Source organism: Trachurus japonicus, unplaced genomic scaffold (assembly GCF_045865225.1).
Source record: "Trachurus japonicus isolate A0001 unplaced genomic scaffold, Traja_1.0 AP030049.1".
In the NCBI taxonomy this organism is placed as follows: domain Eukaryota; kingdom Metazoa; phylum Chordata; class Actinopteri; order Carangiformes; family Carangidae; genus Trachurus; species Trachurus japonicus.
Genome location: NW_028220182.1, coordinates 25,058 through 39,597, shown reverse-complemented (window position 1 = coordinate 39,597; position 14,540 = coordinate 25,058). Strand labels below are relative to the sequence as shown.

Here is a 14,540-nt window from a genome sequence, read left to right as displayed (position 1 = left end):
CTATAAAAGAGAAACGTGTGTCAGAAGAATGTAAATGGATTCTTCCTTATTCAATTGGTTAGACACTAGCTAGGCGCCATTATTGTTGGTTGCTGCTGGTTGATGTGGAGAAAACTTGCCATGAGTTGAAGATGTGACAATAAAGACCTAATCTGTGACACTCAACAACCCTGCCTAAGTCTTCTTCTTTTTGTTGTATCATCCAGCAGTGATTGTGGCCGTTCTTACAAACAGATACAGTCTACTTTACTGTAGCCTACTGTTTTTGAAAGTCATTAAAAGTTACTGTATGTGTGTGTACATATATATATATATGTGGCAAGGATGAAGACGGCCCGGGCGGGCTTCGAACCCCAGACCCCCGGGTAATAGTCGTTGTGCTAACCATTCGGCCAAAGGGACATCCCCTTGGCCAAGTTGCCAGGGCGCATGATCAACTGGAGGCATAGTGACAGGACTCGTCAACTGTCACATATATATACATATATATACATATATATTCAGAATGTTACCTGCGCGTTCACTTTTTGTAGAATTGCAAGACTGCCAACTGGGGTTGGAGGACACTTACGTTCACACCCCAGCAGGAGAACACTTTAGTTGAGATGGTCCATCAAAACGATGCCATTACACTCTGAGAAGTGTAAATAGACAAATGAAGCATGTGATGTTGATGAAGTGCTGTGATGAGTATGTGTATATTACTAAATTCTATATTGAAATGGAATGAAAAACTAATCAATGAATTTTCAAGAGTTACAATTAGTGCAATATCTGACAAGAAATAGAGAGAGAGAGATTTCAACTTGAACTTAAACTTTTATTATTTAGGAGAGAGGGAGAGAGAGAGGGAGGGAAGGAAGGAAGGAAAAAGGGAGGGAGGGAGGAAGAACAAAATGAACAGAAGAGATGTTTTTTTGTTGTTGCAGAATAACTGGGAGAAACCAGAGCACCTGGAGGAAACCCACCCTCAACACGGAATCCATTCATGTCTAGCACGAGAGCATCAGGTGTTGTTGAGGTGTTTTAAATGTCAGTTGGTGGTAATGTTTCCACCACACGCTGCACAGGGTTGACACCAGTGATGTGGTAGCCCTGTGATGGGATGTGGGTGACATGAGGGGGATTCAGTGGCATCTCGTCTTCTGCGTAGAGAACTGGCTCTTCCACTTCTTCATGTCTGGGTGGCGGTGTAGACCTGAGAACTTTCTTATTGACTGAGGACTTAACCTTCTGTGAAGCGGGCTTTGTGGCCTTATGAAGCTTTTCTTTCACATCTTTGAGCTCTTGTCTCAACTTGTGCTCTGTCACAATGTATTGGTTGACTAATTTGATGTAATGATTTTTCACCGACGACACATTCTTGTGAGCCTTATTCAGCTGCCCCTCTAAGTGAAACCTCTCGCGGCTCTGACTGACTCTGCTCTTCCTACAACACTCAGCGGCTTGCTTCTGTTTTTCCTTATGGTGTTCAACAGCCTTTTGGCACATGCCCCTGTTCTCTGTTGTCCTTTCATCCTCTTCTATGATGTGTTTTTGCAGGTCAAGCACTCTTTGCCTTAGTTTTATGGGGTTTTCAACATCAATCATACACGACTGTACATCCTCCCTCACACGAAGCAGAAGTGTCTTATGTTTAGACACGTCATCCCTCATATGTTCACGTTCAGGCTGAATGGACCGTGCGTAGTCCCTATGTTTTTGAAGTTCTTTCTTTAGGAGTCCATTCACACGCTTGGTGTTATCTAACTGTTTCCTTGTTTCTGCTAAAAACGAAGTAAGGTCTTCGACTTCCTGTTGGAGCTCCTCACGTTCTGCCTCTATAAGCTTCTTCATCTCAGTTAAAAGAGCAATTTTCTTTTTATCGTTCAGCATCTCTTCCACAACAGCAGCCTTTCCTTTCCTTAAAGAAACAATTTCCCATTCTTTGTTTTTGATTGTTTCGTCTTTTTCTTTGATGGTATCTTCCCGTTTGGCCACTTTCCTTTTATAATCGATAATGTCCCTTTCGAGTTCAATTATCTTTTCTGCCATATCTGCTGTTCTATTAGCGAAGGAATTATTCAGCTGTACGACTTTACATTCCTCCGCATCCAACTGTTCCCGAAGATGTGCATTCTCTTTCACTTTTTCTGCCATTTTCTTTTCCATCATTTCCACTGTCTTTTTGTTGTCCAGCTCTGTCTCAGTGAGTCTTTTCTGGAGCACTGACACCTTCAACATCTCATGGTCAATGATTTCCTGCATTCTATTTTTTTGCATTCGCAGCTCTTCGATTCTGTTGTGTTTCACCTCCTTCACCTTCTTATCACATTCTTCTTTTAAATGTGACACTTTCACATTTTCCAGTTTTTCATGTTGTTCCAAAGTCTTCAAAAAACCCTTCTGATCTGTCTTTATTGTCTCTTCTAGTTCATCTATTGTTTTTTGCAGCTTTTTTTCCTCAATCCTGCTCTCATTTTTCAACTGTGTTACCTCAAAGTCAAGTTGATTATTTTTTCCACGGTATGTCTCTAACTGGTCTTTCTGCTTTTCTATTGTGTTTTTGGAAGCTTGGCGCTCCTCTGTAAGAACCTTGATTTTATTCTCAAGAGAGTCTTTTTCCTGGCCGTGAGCTTCAATTGTCTCTCTCAGAAGCTGCTCTGAGCCCTGAATTTTCTCATTGAGTCTGTCGATTCTCCACAGGAGAAATTTCTGTGAATTGTTGTCTTTCTCCATTTTAACTGTTAACACTTGACTGTGCCCGTCGATAACACGTGTGTGTCTGTCAACACTGTAGTAGGCTACCTATATGTCTTTTGTGACCAGCATCCCATCAGACATAAAAGGCACAAGAAGCTGTGACATCATGTCTGATGACGTCACAGTGTGTGACATCACATGTGGCTGTGACTCGATGACATTCTTTTGTAACTACACATGCGCACACACACACACACTAGACAGAGAGCTGAAGCACACTGACCAACAAGTGAACTACACAGTGGTCTGGAATTAGATGGTCTGGTCACTACAGTAGCTCCTGTCACCTAGCAACCATCTCAAAACGAAATTTTTAAACATTTGAGGTTTTTTTTCCTTTTGATTTTTTTGCTACATTTTGCAGATAGACTTCTTATTACATGACTCTACTGATTCATTCAGCACATTTGTGGTTTGGTGTGTAGGCCTATGCTCTCCTCACACAGCAAAATCACCACTGTCAATTTCACCAACCAGCCAACAATAACAACAGAGTTAAATTCAACACTTTGAAGCCTAGTTTGGTCCACACCTTTTTAAAGGTAGAGCCTGGATAGTTAAAAAAAAAAAAAAAAGACTTATACAAAAGAAATCCACCCATGGGCTTTTACTCATGTGTGGTGGTGACTGCAGGAGGAGGGACGCCATATTACAGTAACACTTAAAGGTAGAGTCTGGAGTAGGTTGACCATATTTTGATTTCCAAAAAAGAGGAAACTCGGCCGGGCATCGAGATACATAAATAAAATGCCTAATTTTGTCTATTAAAAAAATCCCCGGCCCCGACCATTGCTGCACAGCAGCTATGACATTTGATATTATAGAATGTAATAGAACTTGTCCTTAAATAGATAAATGTCCTGTTTTGCTCTTGTATTCTGACTGTGGATAAAAGTTATGATTTTTCCCAACATTAATCTATGTCTGATTCCCGGATTCTGCCTGTTCTGAGAGGCTGAACCAACAAACCATTCCCCATACTGGAGCTCACTGAATCTGCTAACCATCTGAACTTGGAGCTGATTTGGGCCTTTAAAGGTTTCTAGTCTTAGTTTCCTTTGTTACACACCTGTAATTTTATTTAATTATTATTTTTTATATTACTGTGTGTGTCTCACTGCGCCAACCTAAGTGGAGCTGAATGTATAAAGATAATAATTGTATCTAATGTTAAACAAAGTGCAGCTGCTTATTTGATTCAGAAAGGTTTTGTCTGTATATGACTCAGGTGAAAGAAGACATGTGGCTGTTTTTTTCTCTCCTCCATTCATGCTCAGTTCTGTGTTGTTTTCACTTCTCTGTTTGTATCAAAGTGTATGCAATGACAGTAAATGGACATGACTACTGCTTCATGCTCTGTCTGTTTATTTCAAAAGTTGCTGGATTCAGCAGAAATACAGTTTATACTGAAGGATCAAAATCCAACACTCCACCACCACTGAGGAACAAAGAACAAGAACCAATGAAATGAAGGGAAGAAAGAGAAGGAGGACAAGACCAGGTCAAATCTCTGACCTGCCTGTAGTTATAGATTGATTTTATATCCCTGAACACAAATCAAAAACAATGACTGTGCAGTGATGAGTTGTGATTAACTGAACTCATTTGATCATAAATTCAGAAGACATTGTGTGTGAGTGAGTTCACACTGCTGTCACTGAAGTCTGATGTGATGATCAGTAAGTACTGAAGTACACTGTCAGTGCCAAACGTTTGGCGCAGACGAAAGGTCTTGTATCGGAGCATGGCTGATCGTTCCATTGCGGACCTGTAAGAAGAGAGAGTTTATTTACAGTAAATATTTCTAATATGTAAGAGACATGCACAGTTCCTACACACATGTTCCCAAACATGCACTCAGACATTAGGACATCTAAGTTTAAATAATTAATTTTCTTTTTAAAGTATCTGTTAGCAAAAGATGAATCATATTGAACTGATAGATGCATTTTCCTAGGATTCATTTGCTGTGCTGTCATGGAGATGCAGCCATGAGAGAGCTGTTGACAAAGGGTCTGGTGTGTTCAATCAGCCCATATGTACAGGGTCAGGTGGGGCTGGAGCCAATCCCAGCTGACATAGGCTGAGGACGGAGTTCATCCTGGTCAGGTCACCACACAGAGCAGAGAGAGAGAGGTCTGGACCAACAGTCAATCTAATGTGCATCATGTGTTTGGACTGAACCTGGAGAGAACCCATGCTGACACAGGGACAACATCAGACTCAGGTGGTGCACACTTGCAGATACCTGTTGGCATCCACCTGGACATCAAACATGACTGATCTCTGAACAGGGCAGAGCCAGCAGTCATTATCTGACTCTGTATGAACTTACTGGTTGTTCTTAATACATCAGTAAAAGGTCAAGAAATCATAAATACCACCAAAATTAGTCTCCAAACAGTTTTCTGGACGTTGACTGTTCTGATTGAAGTTGTCAGGTTGCCCTCCGCTCCAGTCTGTGTAGTCAAACTTTGAGCCATCAGTCCACATCCATGTGGACTCCTGGAAGAGAAAGCACAGGTTACCATAAGCAAAAGGCACATCAGATCCTGTGTTTAAATGTCTCACCTTCATGCTGTCATGGCCTCCAATCCAGGAACGTGTATCAGCGCCACTCTTTTCCCGAATCAGGTCCCTGACAAACGTGTGTTCCTCAGCGCTGTGGATGGAGGCTAAGTTCCCACCAAGACTGATGCAGGTGAGCTGATGACCAAGATAATGAAGACAAAAATCACACAAACTTATAATAATTACATAATATTATATTATAGGAAATTATAATTCCTATAATATGCTGTTGAGTACATCCTTCAAGCTGTCATGGTAACAGTGCTTACTTGCTTGTGTAACCCTAGATCTGGTGCCGGATACAAAACAAACAATATCCCAAGAAAACACTTCACAAAGTGCTTCATGGTGTAAACCAGAAAGCCCACTGACATTGTAGTCGTCATGACATCAACAGTTTTAAAACCACACCAGAGGTGCTGTGTGATCATATTGTTCTAATAACATTACCTCTGCATCAGCCGCATCCGTGGGATAGGCTTGGTACATGAAACAGCGAGAGCCAAACACAGTCCAACAAGGAGGACAGCCAGGAACTGTAACACAGTTACATAGTTAGATAATTATGGTGAATCATTTAGGTAGAGGAAAAACTCTCATTAATGGTTGTCAGAGCACCTGTAAATTAGAGTGATAGGCTACATGTCCCAGTGCACTTGGACTCTAGTCCACTTTACATGGCTGGGAGTAACTGCTGTAAATGTCTATTTATGGTAAATTATTCACAGATTATCACAGAGGTGATTTTTAGAAATACTAAATACTGCTGCTACTGTGATTAAAATGTTTCAGCTTTCATTTAGACATTTACATTTAACATGTACAGTATGATGATGTTTCTGACAGCCTTGCTCTCTGTGCCAAATGTGGCCCAGTGTCTCTTCAGGAAACCCCAACATTAGATTAGATTGGTTAACATCATTAAGCACATGACACAAACAATATAAGGTGATGAATAATATGAACAAAACACACAAAGTAAACTTCTGCCATGTAGCATAATTGTAAATCCACCCAAAGACCTCCAGTGTAGAAAAAGCAGCTACAAACCTGGTACATTGACTTGACTGGAGGTGGACGTCTGAGAACATAGAGAGCAGATTGATTATCAGTGTCAGCAGTCCCTCTGTAATGTGCTGAGATTAATATGATGTCTGTTTAACTGGTGAGCATTTCTTCAGGAAAAGCAACAAGATCAGTCTGAGTGCTTTTCTCAGTGTGTTGTCATTTTTAACCTAATTGAATGAATCTGGTTTAGGAGCTGGTTCATTGAGATGAGCAGTTGTGCAATTCTACTGTTGCATTCAGGCACCATTAATCTAGGGCTAACGGAAATATGGAAATGGAAATCATCATCATTTGTCAATTGTTACATTTGCTTTTCATTTTTAATGAAATATGATCATTTAAATTATTTTCTGGAGTCTGGACCAAACAGGCATGGGCCCTTAGTCTCTTTGACTAAGGGCCCATGCCTGTTTGGTAGCCTACTAGACGTTTATGACACAATGATGATGGATGGTATGGTGCAGCTATGGCAAACAGCTCCTTTGATTCAGGTATTATACTTTGCCACATTATGATTTCACTACATTAAACCAATGCAAAAGTAATTAGAGCTCAAGTAAAAGTGTGACCACATACATTCATCAATTTGAGGGAGGACATGGTCTACTCAGAGACAATGTCTTCATTGTGTCCGTAGACATCTATTTAGCATTGTTGAAGAAACTCAAAAGTTACACCAAACTCAAAACCTTAACATTTTTAATTCTGGAAGTGATTTTCTCACCTCTCTGTTCACTACACATGCAACTGGAAGTAAAGTCAGGGTCATGTTCTTTAGCACTGTTTGTTTTCATTGCAACTGGGGATCAGAGAGTTTTACTCACAGTTCCTTCAAACAACAGTCCACCAGTGAAACAGAGGAGGAAAACCACCTGGAAATGTGACGCCATCTCTGGAAAGACAACAAAACAAGCTGACTGTGTAGTCTTTTGCAGCAATGTAGTGACCTCAGTGATTGTAAGCCTGAATGATTCAAGAGAACAATCTACTTATTATTACGGATTTCAGTAAGGATAGGTAAACTTCCAAATCACTTACCTGTAGTTGTATCTGACACAGACAGGAGGAACAGGCAGGTTGTTGAGAGGTGGATATTCATCCTGTCCTACTCCTTTTATACCTACTCAGATAGCAAAGTCTAATGGGAAACTTGTTTCATGTGTTGTGAAACCTATTAAACCTATTAAACAATTATTAATTTGTCCATGTAGGTCCCGGAACACCAAGAGGGTGCTGTTTCGGGAAGGTCACTGAGGAGGGTTACGATAGGCCAATGCAGGCCAGCTGACAGTCTTGCCTGGGCCCGGGACAAGATCATCTTAGAGGGCCCCCCCCCCCCCTCCAATTTTTCCGTGGCACACGATTAACCGTTTCACCTTTAACCAATAACAATAACTTTGATTACTGTAATACTAGCAGTTAACTCATAGGAGCGTGTCGACACATGCCAACTACCACGCATGCCTTCAGTCATATTTTGCAGCAAAAAAATTACATGGGAGTAGGCTATAGCCTACAGGGCTGTATGTTAACTTTTTGAGCACATAGCACTGGTGCTACAGAGGGTGATAATTTTGTGGCACAGGCTGGAAAGGTTGTAGCACAGGTATAAAAATGCTCGTTACCACCTCTAAAAACAATAAGTAGCCTAGTGAATTTCATCACAAAAACACACTGGAAATATATGGAAATACAATTCACACAAAAGACTGACACTTAGTGCTTTGTTACTAATGGACATGGACAATATTATAGAAATAAGCCAATGTCCTAGCCTAGAAATCTAAACGAACCCTAGCGGCAGCAAAAATATTTGCTCCGTAGGTGGGTCTAGAAACGAGCCATAGGAACTTTTTGAGTCTCGAACAAGGGGGCAGTTGTCGGTCTGAGAAGTGAAGCTCACTTCCGCGTTCAAAAAACTGCAATCCCCTCAGCTTCCTCTGGGGGCTGGCTCCAGAAGGGAGCAACTCCAGTTGAGCCCCATGTTAAAATAGCCGACTTTACAGCTTAAAAAAACCTATTTACAGCCTGGTACATTTCATTTTTTTGGTCTCAACCGATAGTTTCTACCCCCGCACACACTCTGAGGGGGGTGATTTTTTTTAAAACTCTACCGTTTTACTGTTATTAGGTTAAAATTCTGGCCAATTAGGGCGCAGAAACGTTGAGTGACAGGTCCGGAGACCGCTGCTTCGAGGCCAGTGGGCGGGTTCTCGGCCGGCTAACCGCCGCACCTCTCCAAATATGGCAAGTCAAATCCAACATGGTGCAGTTCAAACCCCCGTAGTAGCGGCACAAAACAGACTCCCCCAAACCAATGGGTGACGTCAACAAGCACACTGCACGTTTCTACAAGAGACTCATTCTGATTCATCTGATGTGAAGTTTTGGACACAACAATGGGGAGACAAAATCCTCTTCAGCCATGGGACAAATCTTTCGGCTGGAACTGCCGTATGTTTCAATAGATGTCCTGGTAAGATTTTATGTGAAAAAGCAGATAAAGATGGCCATTAGCCTGTGTTTTGGAAATTGACAATATCCTCATTATTTTGATCAACATTTATGGATATAAAAGCGATCAAAAAAATAGAAATCTGTTGCATCAGATATCAGTAGTTATAACAGAACTCAATGCAAATTTCCATACAGATCACATAGTGGTTGGAGGTGATTTCAATTTAACTCCTGATGAATGGATAGATAGATGGCCTTCAAAGCTATTAAGTGAACATAAAAATCCAATCTTAGAAGATTTTGTTAACAACAACAACTTGATAGATATCTGGAGAGTTTTACACAAAGAGGTTAAACAATTTACTTGGCATAAACCTAACGGTCAAAGCAGATCGCGTATTGATTATTGGCTAGTATCAAATTAAATTTCAGAGCATGTCACAGAAATATTGATTGCTAACTGCCCTTTAAGTGATCATTGCATTATTAATTTGAAACTAAAAGAAAGAAACAAAAATAACAGACCCAAGGATTACTGGAAGTTTAACTCCCAGCTGCTAAAAAACTCTGAATTGTGTAATTCTATCAAAAAATTGATTTTGGATATAAAAAATGACCACACAATTGATACACAAACCCTAAAATGGGAATATTTAAAATTTTGTATTAGAAAGCATTCAATAGCATTTGGTAAAAAATTGAATAAGGAAAAGAGAGCACAGGAGGCAGCTGTGGTTAAAGAACTCATGACACTTTATAGTAAACTTAACTGGAGTGAGGAAGATAAAGAAAGTATAAATAATTTGCAGTCTAAACTAGATGAGATGTATATAAATAAAGCTAAAGGAGCATATATAAGGTCCATAGCCCGGTGGATTGAAGAGGGAGAAAAAAATACGGCCTATTTCTGTAATTTGGAAAAACGCAGACAAGAATATAATTCTATATAGTCTAATAATTGATGGAGAGGAATGTTCAGAATCTAAACGGATAGCAATAGAAGTTTTCAACTTTTACAGGAATCTCTATAAATCCTCTTACTCAGATCAAAGTGCCTTATCCTTTTTTAATATGATTAAGAACTTTATTCCTGTTATCGAGGAAAACTTTAAATAAATTTGTGATGAGGTGTTAAATATCACAGAATTTGACTGCGCAATAAAAAAGATGGCCTCTAACCGTTCGCCAGGACCAGATGGTATAACAACCAATTTTTATAAACACTTTTGGGAAGATATAAAAACTCTATTGTTCCAGGCAATTAATGAATGTATTAACCAAAAAGAACTAATGGAAACAATGAAACAGGGTGTAATAAAACTTATACCAAAACCTGGAAAAGACAAGAAAATTTTAAGCAACTTAAGACCTATTACACTCTTAAACACAGACTACAAGATTCTCACAACAGTTTTGGATACAAGATTAAAGACTGGTATATCTAAATTAATTAGTTCTACACAATCCGGTTTTCTTAAAGGTAGATCCATTCATAATAATATCCGCCTGGTTCTGGATCTTATTGACTATAATCACTTAATTGAGGAAGACGCTCTTGTATTATTTTTGGATTTCCAAAAAGCATTTGATTCGGTGGAACATACATTTATCATTAATACTTTGAAACACTTTGGTTTTGGAAATACATTTCTTGATATAATTACCATGTTATATACAGATATTGTGTTTCCCTTTCAGAAGGTACATGTCTCAGATTTAAAATAGAAAGGGGAATAAGACAAGGATGCAGTATTTCACCGCTTCTCTTTATTGCAGTCACAGAATTATTAGCTATAGCTGTTAAAAATTCAAACATTGAAGGTTTAGTCATTAATAACAACAAGTTAATTATAAGTCAGCTTGCTGACGATACAACACTCTTCCTAAAAAACAAGGAACAAATACCACTGGCTTTAGAAACAATAGAGCAATTTCCCCAAGCATCGGGTTTGTACTTGAATTTGAGCAAATGCGAACTCCTGAGTATTCATACTGTAACTGCTCTGATTCCTCACTATAACATACCAGTCAAAAAGGACATTAAATATCTAGGTATCTGGATTTCTAAAGGGTCAGCCACTAGTGATAAAAAGAATATCCAAGACAATGTTGATAAATGTCGAGAAACATTAAATAATTGGCTACAAAGGGATCTAACATTGTTTGGAAGAATAATGTTAACTAAAACTGAATCTCTTTCTAGACTAATCTATCTTGCATACTCTCTAACCATTTCTCCAAGGTTAATTAAAGAAATTAATAGAATAAACTTTAATTTTATTTGGAAAAATAAACATCACTACATCAGAAAAGGAGATTTGCTAAAAGGTTATGAGGACAGAGGACTTAAGGCAATCGACTTTGAAATTATGAATGGGATATTAAAAATTAAATGGCTTCAATCCTTCTTAAAGAATGGAGAAGAGGTATGGTTCTCATTACCTTCATTTATATTTAATAAAGTGGGAGGTATTGATTTTTTACTAACATGTGACTTTGAAATACCCAAATTACCTATAAAACACTCTACGTTCCATCAACAGGTATTGTTACAGTGGAAAATGATATTCAAACACAACTTTACCCCTCATAATGTTCCATTATGGAATAACAGAGTTTTATTGTGTAGAAGGAAATCTATTTTTATGGAATGGAAAAACAAATATGGTCAATTGTACATTTAATAGATGGTTGTGGAAATATACTTGCACTGGAGGAATTTAAGAGTAAATTGACTGCTCCATTGAAAATTACAAGGAAGTAACACAGAATATCCCAAGTGCCCTCATTCATTTAGGCCCCGTCCATACGAACCCGGGTATTTTTGAAACCGTGTGTTTCTCTACACGGTTTGGCCTTTCGTCCACACGTAACCGCAGAACTGGGCTCCTGAAACCGGAGTTTTTTGTAACCGGAGTCCAGGGTGAACTTTTTCGAAAACTCCGGTTTCAGCTTCACGTGTGGACAGGAAAACCGGACATTTTTCAGAAATCCCTGCCCTCCCTAGTTACTGTTGCTAGCACGTCAAGTTCTCGACGCTGACCATGCGCTGACCACTCAGACGCTCCTGTGAATATCAATAATCACTAAACATGCGGACACTAATACAAAACCGCGTGGTCACCATATGTGGTTACAGTGGCGGCCTTAGACATCTGGGGGCCCGTTTCAATATTTCATATGAGGCCCTACCCTGTTAAACATAAAATTATTTGCCAGCTATGTGCCCATGTGTCGCTGATGCTTTAAACTCTGAAAGGACGCAGTAAACGCACTATCCATGCATCCCAGGTACGCACAACACATTAAGTGTTAAAATCACTATCAGGGCAAGAAACCAGGACTTAGCAGAAAAAACGAGGACTGAAGTTGGTTTTCATCAAAAAGCAAAATCATTATGTACATTTTCAGACAAACTACAGGCGTTTAACAATATTCTGAATTTAAATTGGCAACAAAAGTAATGAGAGCAAAGTGCTCCGCGTTATTTCAGCACCACGGACAAGGAAAGGACGAGACATGCGGACAGACAGACGTCTACAGGTGCTGCGGTGCTGGAGCAGCCACAGACAGCTGTCTCCTTCATTATTAAAATCTGTAAATAAGCTGCCAATAATATCACATTTTAGTTGTGCTCTCGCTGTGTTTTATTTCTCTGTTAAGTTAGGACGTACTCATAGATCGCCTGTTTGGAGGCATTTTAACCCGAGGCAAAAAAGGAAAGAGGAGGAAAGTGATTGACAGACGTCGATCATCAGGTTACGCAACTGGGCGCACGTCAGGAGGAAAGCAGGAAAAACAAACACTGAGAAAAGGAATAATACTGGGAGAAGGAAAACGAGGGTCTATTGATAGTTTGCGGGCCGTTTTCAAAGGTAAGCCTACGTTGTTATTGATATTTCCTGCCGTATTATTAATTAGGAGCGACTAGTAGGCTACCGTCGCGGTGTGGCATGATACGCGCATCAGTGGTTGTAGAGCGGATCAGGGGTCGAGTGTGTGACCGCACGGTGGACAGAGCTGTTTGTGTGTGTGGTGTAGGCCTGTGTGTGTGTGTGTGTGTGTATGTTAAGGTGAAACCTATGAATTATTGTACTGTCTTTTACTTGGTGGCTGGCAGCTGGGGGCCCCCCTGGTGGCTGGGGCCCGTTTCAATTGAAACCGTTGAAACATAGGTAAGGCCGCCTATGTGTGGTTACATGCTGCTATTCCGACATGCCGCTATTTCGACATTGACTTCTAATTTTATTTTTCAAGCGTCCCACTATTCCGAGATTCTTTTTTTCATTGTCGGAGTAGGGGCACTTTACTATTTATCAAACATTCCGCTTTTCCGACATTGATTGATTAGGCTACGTTATAGTCAGACCTGTCCTGATTTTTTTTCTTCATCTGAGACACTGTTTCTCATACACAAATACATAGGCCTATAAGAGAGAAGAAAAAACAAACCCTCCAAGTTTAAAAAACACCGGCAGCAGCATCCCTGATCTGCAGCTACTGAGACTGTTATTATTCTGTCACTGAAGTCAGCTGAAGAGAGAATAACTTTGTTGCTGCTCCACAGAGAGCACATGGCTAATTAATATGCACGTGCTGACCATATATGGTTGTGTCTACGCATTCCGGGGGCAGAGGTGTGTTCACGTGCACAACTGCACACCATTCTTGTATCCAGTTTGATTTATCAAAGAGAAATTGCGTAGAGTTGTGCATGCACAGTTTGATAGATCTGAAAAAGGTGTAAATATTTTGGGTGTCTTTTCTCCGTAGGCCTAAGCAAAACATTTAGTAGCAGCAGTTTTACACTGCTTACTTACAGTTTTGATAAATGAGGCCCCAGGCCCCAGGCCCTAAGCCCAGAGCCCAGACGCTCACAGATGCAGCTCTCCGCAGCTCATCCGCGGCGCTGTCCGTGGTGCTGAAGGTGACAGGTTAACTTGACAAACAAACTGCAGCATTGTTCTGTTTGTTTATCATGTGTGTTAGTTTTGTTTGCGACTTGATAGTTGAGTTGTTGAAATTAAGAACATCACTCCCTCATCAAACCGGTGACAGGCATGCTGAAAAGAAAAGAGAGAGAGACGCGCCTGGGTATCGCAGCTGTAAAAAAAAAAAAAAAAAATCGGAATAGCGGTATCAAAAAGTGTCGGACTACCGGCATGTCTAGATAGAGGGATGTCGTCTAATAGCGGGATGTCTAAATAGAGACATGTCGGAATAGCGGGCGGACCCCACCATGCTGATATGGCTAAAATAGGCTTTTATCAAATTGTAAATTGCGGTCACTTCCCCACTGTGTTGCTTCCTTCCGTCCTGTACATTTGTTTTAAATGAAGCCTTTCAGAATCAATCAGTGGATCGATGGATTATCGTTGCGATGTGTGTATTTGTGTATTTTCGTATCTGTCATAAACAAGAGATTACGGGCGGGGTGTGTTAGTAGCGCGGACTCGCGGTGCCGGTCAGTTTGAGCTGTTTGAGCCTCCACTCTCTCTGTACAAGTTACAGCTGCTTTCCTGTTAGGAGTGATATCACCACCTACTGCTTTGGAATGCACATGAAGACGGATTTGCGGTTTCATGTGGACGGAGTTATTTTTTATCACACCGGTGGTGTGGACGCAAATTTTTTTTTAACCGGGGTCCAGAAAAGTTCGGTTTCAAAAATACCCGTGTTCGTGTGGACTAGGCCTTAGTGAA

The 14,540-nt window shown here is 40.2% G+C and overlaps 2 protein-coding genes across 2 annotated transcripts; both read right to left on the bottom strand.

Moving 5' to 3' along the window:
- Positions 1 to 917: 917 nt before the first annotated feature.
- On the bottom strand, positions 918 to 2,824 carry LOC146960739 (uncharacterized). Its single transcript, XM_085772103.1, has one exon. The coding sequence runs from the start codon at positions 2,716 to 2,718 to the stop codon at positions 1,027 to 1,029; it is 1,692 nt and encodes a 563-aa protein (XP_085628229.1). The 5' UTR covers positions 2,719 to 2,824; the 3' UTR covers positions 918 to 1,026.
- A 1,266-nt stretch (positions 2,825 to 4,090) lies between these two features.
- LOC146960738 (galactose-specific lectin nattectin-like) lies at positions 4,091 to 7,366 on the bottom strand. Its single transcript, XM_085772100.1, has 6 exons — positions 7,206 to 7,366; positions 6,364 to 6,394; positions 5,764 to 5,849; positions 5,314 to 5,448; positions 5,124 to 5,247; positions 4,091 to 4,510 (listed from the first exon to the last, which is right to left on the bottom strand). The coding sequence occupies exons 1-6, from the start codon at positions 7,269 to 7,271 to the stop codon at positions 4,419 to 4,421; spliced, it is 534 nt and encodes a 177-aa protein (XP_085628226.1). The 5' UTR covers positions 7,272 to 7,366; the 3' UTR covers positions 4,091 to 4,418.
- Positions 7,367 to 14,540: the final 7,174 nt, after the last annotated feature.

Excerpts from the sequence above, each read along its gene's own strand:
- LOC146960739 (XM_085772103.1), bottom strand. The coding sequence starts at position 2,718 with ATGGAGAAAGACAACAATTCACAGAAATTTCTCCTGTGGAGAATCGAC.
- LOC146960738 (XM_085772100.1), bottom strand. The coding sequence starts at position 7,271 with ATGGCGTCACATTTCCAGGTGGTTTTCCTCCTCTGTTTCACTGGTGGA. Across the intron at positions 6,395-7,205 it reads GACTGTTGTTTGAAGGAACT|ACGTCCACCTCCAGTCAAGT; the intron begins GTGAGTAAAACT and ends CTATGTTCTCAG. Across the intron at positions 5,449-5,763 it reads CGGATGCGGCTGATGCAGAG|CTCACCTGCATCAGTCTTGG; the intron begins GTAATGTTATTA and ends CTTGGTCATCAG.